General features: G+C 45.8%; 1 protein-coding gene across 2 annotated transcripts in view; it reads left to right on the forward strand.

Moving 5' to 3' along the window:
• HLF (hepatic leukemia factor) overlaps positions 1-8135 on the forward strand; it is a 49935-nt gene extending 41800 nt beyond the window's left edge. The window contains exon 4 of one of the 2 annotated variants that reach the window (XM_012726660.1): positions 3776-8135. In XM_012726660.1, coding sequence (XP_012582114.1) covers positions 3776-3994 — 219 coding nt within the window. In that variant the 3' untranslated portion in view covers positions 3995-8135. The remainder of the gene's footprint in view (positions 1-3775) is intronic. The other variant, XM_004684394.2, reaches the window with a different exon arrangement.
• The last annotated feature ends 1323 nt before the right edge of the window (positions 8136-9458 follow it).

A 9458-nucleotide genomic window follows, 5' to 3' on the forward strand; every position in this document is an offset into this window, starting at 1 on the left:
GTGGATTTAGGCCAGCGGCTTCTGCTGCTCTTCCTGTCTGGAATGAGCAATGGAAGGAAAAGTACCTGGCAGATTCCAGTCCCTGCTGCCTTCACATACCTGAGAATCTCTTAAGTGATGCAGAAGGTCAGGGCTGAAGGGGCCTTGGACATGCATTAGACCAAGATTACCAGTTTGCATTTGAGGGAATGGAGCTACAGGAGAAGAAAGGTGGAAACTGCTGGCCGTCAGCTGACAGCCACTGCTAGCTGTACCCCTGAGGATCGAAAAGGAACGTGGATAGCGAAAACACCCACAAACATGAACAGGACAAGGCACTGTTGGTTGTATGGATGGAATTAGCAGGGGAGTCAGGGCTTAGGTGCTGGGCGGTGAGTTATCTTCTGTCCACTGGATGCTTTTCCTGGCCCTGTGTTCTTAGCTGTTCCATTCTGGGTATATTTCAGAGTCATCTCTGAAACTAAGCCAGGCAACCCATTCGGCCTGAATTTCCTCTTGGAAGGTAGTTTGAAAGGATGCTGCTGAGTGGTAGATATGACTTGCAGCCGGGCCTTCCCAGGGTGTCCACATTTACAAGTTCAAAGGAAAGAGCAAGCGCACTTAATAACCCAGGTAACCTTGGCAACAAACGGCAAGGTGAAAACTGTGCTGGCGTATGTGCAGTCGCTGCCGCCATGGCCAGGCCTCCCCTTCCACGGGACAGGCGGGACTCAGGCAGGGGTGCTCCTCTGCCCGCTGCCCTGGGCTCGGGTGGCTTCAGAGTGAGCGCAGCCCCAGGTGGCACGCAGGCCACAGTGTGGAGCAGGAAGCCGAGTTTCCCCTCTAGCAGGAGGGCTGAGCCAGGAGTGGTGGGAGACAGGCTGGTGGATCCCCCTGGCATTGAACCAGCAAACTGCTGGACTGAAATGGACTAAATGGCCTTCCCCACCCCTGTCTGAATGTCCTCCCTGGGCCCTCCATTGGCTTGGGTTAGTATGCACCCTCTGAGATTGCTCGCCGAGGGCCAGCCTAATCACCTTGCTTTCAAACGTCTATTCATTCACTCGACAAATATTTCTCAAATGCTGCTCACATGTGCCAAGCCCTGGGGATACCAACGGGAGCCAGTGCTGACTTGTTTCCATCTTCAAGGAACTTCTAGATTAGCAAGAACAAGGGAGTGTTAACCGTCAGGAGGGCCTGGCGAGGTGGGGGAGGTAGCCACAGCATGAGGCCCTTGGGAAGATGATGGGAGCAGCACTGAGTGGCTCTTTGCTGAGCGGGGGTAACCCAGGAGCCAGAGGCATTTGCACCTGGGAGATGGAGAAGGGGACGGGGCTGTGACGCCAACCTTATGCGTCCCGCTCAATATCCGGCTTCCGCCTTGCCAACCTAGCACTGACAACAAATTGAGGCAAGCTGGCTTCTTTCTGGTCCAGGGCAGTCCTCCTTCCGTCATTCGTTCTGCTGCTGTGTCCTCTGCTCCTCTCCTACTCCCCTGTCCCCTCCTGCCTGTGCGGGTTTCAGTGCCACACTTTGCCAGCTCATCTGCCTGTGCGGACACAGGGAAGGCTGGGAAATGGAAGCTCTTTAGAAATAATAAGAGCTCGAGGAAACAGAGAAGCTCATTGTTACTCTGGGTCAGCAGACCTGGGACCCTTTAAAGGCTGTTGGTGTTGGCGGGATTTGCTTGGGCTTCTACGAGGGGGAGATGAGACCAGCGATGAGGAGCTGGGAGCAGCTGGAAGAGCCTCCCTGGGCAAGCTGGTCTAGGGCTTATGAACGCTGGGGAGGCCCCTGGGGCCTAGACACAAGCCACCAAATCCATGACCCATGGGTGCTCACCCCTTCACCCCACCCCAGCTCCTACAATTTCCCAGGAGCTTGTCAGGTATTCCTTACCTCCTGGCTTCTGTCCCCCCCATGTGCAGGTTCTGATACATCCTCAGGCAGCCCCTCTTTCAAAGAAGCTGGGACAGCATGCTCCTGGGAACTGTGTGGCTGATGTGCTCATATTCCCCTCGGGTGGATTTGGGCTTACATCTAACAGCACAGACAGCTTCCATCAGAACTGCGCCTCCCCAGTGTTCATGAGCCCTAGACCAGCTTGCCCAGGGAAGCTCTTCCAGCTACGCCCCAGCTTCTCATCACTGGTCTCATCTCCCCCTCGCAGAAGCCCAAACAAATCCCGCCAACACCAACAGCCTTTGCATACCTGTCCCCAGCTAGCTAATCCAAGTGTCCTTCGAAGAACAGCTGCCTCTAAGAATTCTGGTACCAGTTACTACACAGATCTTTTCTTTTTTCACTGTTTCATAGTACCATGAAATGTATAGAAAGCTGGGAGTGCTTTATAAATGCAATAAAAATGCCAGCTCCCAAACTGTAGCCAGAGGCGCCGTCATAGGCTTTCTGTCTTATGCTCTCTTTATGCAAGAAAAATATCTGCCGGGGCAATGGGCAGCTGTGAGGGCCTGCCACCGACTTTGGACCTGCCTTGCAGCCTTGGCCTGCCCCATGTGACCCTCTCTAGTGCTGACTGCCCTTATGACCCAGGGGAAGGGTAAAACTGGCTTCACCGCTTCCTCTGGGCGGCACGTAACTGCAGAAATCAGCCCTGATAGGATGGAGGGGTTGCTGTTGCAAGTTGTTGAATAAAGGAACTTGCAAAATTCACCAGGTGGCACTGGAAATGAATTGGGAAACTCTAAAAGGTCTTCAGCTCCTAGTCTTCTGAGGGAGGACTCCTTTTCTTCTGGCAGGAGCAGTAGGCGTTGGGTTCACTCTGCTCACAGCTGAGGCTAATTATGGTCTAGAGAACAGTTAAACAGGAAATTAAAGTCAATTATTTAATTCCAGTCATCAATAGAAGTATAGTGGTGAGTAGCGGGTAGAAGTTTTTCTTTTTAATTTCCACTTTCAATTCCCAAAGTATATATGCCCATTGTACAGTATTCTATTAGCACAAGGGGATATAAAATAAAAGGTGAGTGAGGCTGCTTTCTTATAGTCTCCCTCCTTCTACTCTTTAAGGCACTCTATTTAGTATGTTGCTGTGAGCTTTTGGACAGTTTTGCTATGAAGCAATACTATGTTTTTTTAACCAAAGTGGGATAAGGCCACACATATTTATCTGTAAACTGCATATTTCTACTACTTCATTCCACTCCACACGGTGGTATATCATCAACATACTAGTTCATCTGGATCATTGTGTTTAGTATCCTTTTGTATAATTCTGCTATCATGTTATGGAATGTTTGTCCACCCTTGACAGCTGTAAACAGTGTCTCAGTGAAACACGAGTGGCTGTGTTATGCATGTGAAGATGGCTAGGGGTCAGCTCCTAGAGGGGGAGTTGCCGGATCAAGGACGTATGCCAGAAGAGCTGAGACACAGCCGAGTGGTCTTCGGCCGCTTTGTATCAGTGTATACCAGCAAGCGTCTGAGAGCCATGGGAAAAAAGGGCTCATAAAGCAAAATTTTCATCAAAAGGGACTCAAGAAATTTGGAATTTTAGCGTTCACTGAGCCCCTGAGCTCCCCCTCATTGGCCACATACTCCACTGGGCAGAGGGAGCAGGAGTATGCTGGTCAGGTCGGTGTGTGCCTCGGGAAAGCCGCGTTCCTGCAGCACCATCCTCTCCGGCGTAGGTGGTCAAGGCGAGAGACACGAGTCAGGAGACCTGGGCTGGTGCCTCCGTACACGCCGGACACCTGCCAGTGCCTTGCCCGATAGACACTCAGCTTTGCTGAAATCTAATATCTTGTTTCTTTTTCTTTCTGGAACTAATGAGCAGGATGACAAGTACTGGGCGAGGCGCAGAAAGAACAACATGGCGGCCAAGCGTTCCCGAGACGCCCGGCGGCTGAAGGAGAATCAGATTGCCATCCGGGCTTCGTTCCTGGAGAAGGAGAACTCGGCTCTCCGCCAGGAGGTGGCTGACTTGCGAAAGGAGCTGGGCAAATGCAAGAACATACTTGCCAAGTATGAGGCCAGGCACGGGCCCCTGTAGGATGGCATTTTTGTGGGCTGGCTTTTGAATAGATGGACAGTTTGTTTCCTGTCTGATAGCACCACACCCGAGCCAACCTTTCCGACATCAGCACTTTAGCAGAGGCATCAACACAACTGACACATTTTGGTGTGTGTGCGTGCGTGTTTGTGCTGGTGCTTGTGTGGTCAATGGTGTGTGGGCGTTCCTTTTGCACTTGCCGTTCTAAGAGAGCCCTCTCGTCCTCTTTGAGTCCCCCCAACCCCAAAAGAAAGGTGCCATGTTTTTACTGGACTTCGGAGCCCCCTCTGGGGTTTCCTGCCACTCCCTTCTTCCTCACCCTCGCCCTTTCAGCGTTGCTTCCTGTTCTTCTTCACCTACTTTTCGGGGACCCTCCGCTTGGACCCCCTAAAAGGGCCCCGGTAGCATAGTAGAGCTCAGTTTTCAAGACTGCAGCCTCTTGTTTCTGTTTAATCTGTAAGTTGCCATGCTGATTAGGTGCGGTGGATAATTTAGCACTACACTGCTGCTCAGTTCAGTTATAGGTTGCTTTCCTCATCTTTTCGGTTCTGGTGGTAATCGTCTTCAAATTTAAAGTGCTGTTTAGATTCATTAAGATCCCGTATTTACTTACTGCTCTCTACTAAGTTTCCTTTTAATTCTACCAACCCCAGATAAGTAAGAGTACTATTATAGAACACGGAGTGTGTTTTTGCACTGTCTGTACCTAAAGCAATAATCCTATTGTACGCTAGAGCATGCTGCCTGAGTATTACTAGTGGACGTAGGATGTTTTCCCTACCTAAGAATTTCACCGTCTTTGGAAAAACAAAAATTAATGCACTCGAGCATGCCCAGAACATCCCCAGGACAGGGAAGCAGAGGGAAATGCCAGGTCTGAGAAGGAGGGGTTAATTTATCAGTCAATAAGACAAAAAAAATGCATCTTGGAACAGCTTTTGACAATGACATGTTTGATCCCATACCCCACCTCCCACTTTTCTAGTAAAAGTTTTCCATGTCCCTCTTGATATTCAAACAACTCAGTTACTTAAGATTCAGTTTTTCCTAGTTTTTGTAATATATATTTTTTTGTGAATTATATTTGCTGTTTTTAAAAAATCAGTTAATTAAGTTAATAAGTTGATGTTTTTGTAAGACCCTTCTCCCTAGTGGTGTCATTTTTGAATGCTTCATAAATTAATAATTCTGGAGCTTATGTTTCTTAATGTTTCTTATTCTCTGTTTGCTTTTAAACATATGTGCTCTTATAAAGTGGACTTCTGAAAAATGAATGTAAAAGACACTGGTATATCTCAGAAGGGGATGGTGTTGTCACAAACTGTGGTTAATCCAATCAATTTAAATGTTTACTATAGACCAAAAGGAGAGATTATTAAATTGTTTAATGTTTATACAGAGTAATTATAGGAAGTTCTTTTTTTGTACAGTATTTTTCAGATATAAATACTGACAATGTATTTTGGAAGACATATATTATATATAGCAAACAGAAAAGGAAAAATATTCCATGTTTTAAAGTTATATAGCAAAGATATATATTCATCAATGTTGTACAGAGAAGAAGCGCTTGGGGATTTTGAAGTCTTTAATATTTCAAGCCAATCACTGACACATCAGCATGTTTTTCTGCTTTAAATTAAAATTTCATGACAGTATCGAGGCTTATTTTGACAAATTCTGCTCTAAAACATATAAGAAGCTTTCTCGTTTCCTCTTAGGTCTCAGAAAGAAGTCAGTGAACGTCACCCAAAAGCACAAAAGAATGTTAGTCAAATATTTATTGGATGATACAGTATTTAGGAAAAGCATCTGCCACAGAAATAAATGTTCACTTCAAAATTATGAGTTGCTGGAATGGAATATCACTGCAAACACCCCAAATGGTTCTGTCCTCTGTGGGCATAGGCATCTTCTGCAGTAGAAGGTTGATATCGGTGCTATGTGTATGGTTTATAATCAGGTAGATGTTTTGACTTTAAAGGTGATTATTCTTTTGTTTTACTAAGTTGTGTAATGTCAAGAGATTCTGCTGTTACCGCAGAGAAACATTTTATGCTAGATTAAAATACCCTTCACCCATGGGATTTTCTAGTTTTCTGCCTCCCAAATATCTAATTCTTAAATTGCTTGGTGGTCTCCTTGTCAGCCCACCAGCAGTGCTTCCCTCCCAGAGGGGTGTAGCCATGGAAAACCTGCCTAGGAGGCTATTCCTACTAGGTATGTCTTTTGGCCTCAGCTAGATTATGGGGGAAATGGGTGCACTCTGGAATAGAAACAGATTGTTCTGGTAAGTAAGTTATGAAACAAAGCCATTGGCAACCCTAAGCAGAACTTTGCAAGTGATATTCAAAAACACATGTGGACACAGGTTTGGCCTTTTTATTGAGGTAAAGAGAGTAGTTGAACAGGATTGTTAACCTGGTAGTGGTGGCCAAAACATACACAGATGACCTCTTTAAGTGGAGAAATATTGAGAGGCTATACTTCCATTGATGTGTAAAATGGTAGCTAAGAATCTGTATGTGAGCACTGGTCATTCTTAGAATTCAGTTGTTTGTACCCAATGAGCATCACCCATGTTCTCTGCAGAAGAAATAAAAAAGTCATTCAAAAAAGAAATAACTCCTTTGCACTCCAGGAGAGATTTCCAAAGCCTACCTCGTCTTAAATATGTTTAAACTTTGGAGCCTGTGCAGGTGCCTTCTGTGCAGGTTGTTGTTCCCAGACACGCCTGAGCACTCTTGCCTGGACTTAGCCACCAGTCCAGGGCAGCTAACTAGCAAACAAAGCAGTTCTGGTAAATGCATGGGCGCCATGGCCCGATTTGGAATGATTTGGATCAACCAGGGTCAAATGAGTTCTCCGGACTGCAGCTATTCTAAGAGTCCTGTTGTCATTTTTCACCTCTTCATCATAAGCATCTTTCAGAGATTAATTACTTGACCATTAAAAATGAATCCAAATCATACCATGCCAAAATAACTTAGACACTATTTGGAATGAGCAGCCCAGGGCTTCCAGACAAGGTCACATCATCGTTTGCCATTGCCTGGACTTGCAAAGAAAGATCAGAAGTGACTGGCCAATCCTGCTCTGTTCCTGGTAGGGCTGGGTGGGGGCGGGGGACGGCTTCCTTCTCTTGAGAAAGGGGCACCTTTTCAGCATTTTGAAGTTTGAGCCTTCAAACCCCATATTGGCTAAGACCATTGTGATAGTCTTTTCTTCTTCAAATATAAGTAGAAGGACCACTCATTTCAGGAGCATGTGGATGGGGTTCCAGCATTGAGTGGGGAGGAAAATACACCAGAGGTGCCTTGGAACTCACCAGTTATGGGAGAGACTCACAATAATCATAAGTGTGTGTTTAACGCTCCCCCACCCCGATTATTTTTTTAATAGCAAAAAATAAAAAAATAAAAATAAAATAAAATAAAACAAGATCTGGAGTCTGCTTTTGGAAGAATCCAAAAGAATTTGAGGTGGATTCCTTGTCACCTGCTCCATGGAACAATAAGAGATGTCCTGTAAAATGCGAAATTATGTTTTGCTTTTTGTTTAGTAGTTTATTTAATTTTTCCCTTCAAAACTTTAAGAAAACTCAAAACTTGACCAGAGTTCATCAGAGTGATCCCAAGGCAGGCGGCTTGACCCCCTTCACCCATGTGGAGTGCAGAGGCCAGGATTTAATATGGGCAGCAAGTGGCGGGTCACTGGAGACCAGGGGCACAGCTTTGCACCCTGCAGCCAGCTTCCTGCTGAGGGCACCAGGGTGCACATGGCCCAGGGCCAGTCCTCATCCACGTCTATAATTAATAATGCCATTTTTAAAATGAGCAAAGCCTTATCTTAGATCTTGATTGATTCGATCTGGGAACATTCTAGATTAGTACATTTTGCAGAGCCAACTGTATGCATGTGATGTATGTGGGGATGGGAGAGCGTTTGATAAAGAAGGGAGGGAGGGAAAATATATTTAAGACAAATTTTAGAGCACCTGATACAACATCATAATCCATCATGACCCTTTTGGCAACACCACAGAGGCTGCATCTGTTAAACGGGGTGCCAGTTCACATGAGGTCATTTTAATTCTCTACCCTGATTTGGTTGGTCTGTATGCTGTTAAATCCAAATCTTTGTCTGTTATTCTTAATGTTTAATAAACTTTGAATTTCTTCCTTTCTTTTATGTATGTTTGTTGACAGTATGCTAGAAATTAGATTCTGTTCCCCATTCTATCACCAAGAGCTCTTTTACAGAGATTAATTACACAAATGATAAAATGTAGCTAGCAATAAATTAACATTTAATGAGTCTTTATGTGCCAGACACTGTGCTAAACACTTAACTTGGAATATTTTATTTAATACTATATCAAGCCTATGAATTATTTCAGAAGAGGACATAGAAATTTTGGGAGGTAAAGTAACTTCCTAGCCTGAGACAAGTGACAGAGATGAGTTCTGGTTCCATTGAACAGGCATCAGTCAGAGGGTCCTTCCCCAAAAACAGTTCCAAGACTTTTCTGATAGGGTGTGTAAGACTCACCAAATGTATGCAGGACTGTAGGTCTAGCAATTCTCAATCAGTAGATCTGGGATAGGCCCAGAGACCTGAAACATTTTGAAGTGTCTAGCTAACCACCATGGGTGGCAAGGAACTGGGGCCAAGGATTTATAAACTTGACCTTAATTTCAATTCACAGAAATGGAAACTTGAATTCATGGGGGTTCCACATAGAAGTATCACAACATTCACAATTCCCTGAAAATACATGTGACTTTTGGATATACACATACTTATTTTTCCATAGGGGAGATCCATGACTCCTGCCACAAACACACAAAGCCAAGGGATCTGTGATAAGGAAAGCATGAAGAGCCCTGACTTACAGGAAGACTGATGCTGTGTGGGGTTCCCAGCCTAGGCAACCTGGTAGAATCACCTGGGGAGCCCTGAACTATGTCTGTGTGGCCAAGCAGGGGACCTGGAGCCCAGGATCTCTGGAACCAGAGAAGGGGCTTCTGAGGGCACCTCAGTGACTGACTTCACATCTTTCACCTGACCTTGAGCAGAGACTAAGCATTTTTGAACCCAAACCTCCTTGTCTGTGAAACGCAGGCACGTGCCTGCCAGAGGGGGGTATGTTGACCAAGGACAAGCGATGCATGGTCTTAATCAGAAACTCCATGGGTCCGGGGAGTAGAATACTCACCTAGGCACACTTTGCAGAACAATTTCCCCTTGAGAAGGATAGGAAAAAAAATCCTGGTCAGAAGAAAGAGCAGCGTTGGTGGGGTGGGAATGGAAGATTCCCCCAACAGATAGGGCGCCACACTCAGGCGGCCCTAACTGGGCAGGCTCTGTGACCAGGCCTGTGTGCCTCCTCCCTGGGGTGGCTCCTTCCAACTTGAATTGAGCCGTTAAAAGTCAGAGTTCAGCTCTGCTTTCATTATCAAAC

Source organism: Condylura cristata, unplaced genomic scaffold, assembly GCF_000260355.1.
Source record: "Condylura cristata isolate star-nosed mole 26May11 unplaced genomic scaffold, ConCri1.0 scaffold00017, whole genome shotgun sequence".
In the NCBI taxonomy this organism is placed as follows: domain Eukaryota; kingdom Metazoa; phylum Chordata; class Mammalia; order Eulipotyphla; family Talpidae; genus Condylura; species Condylura cristata.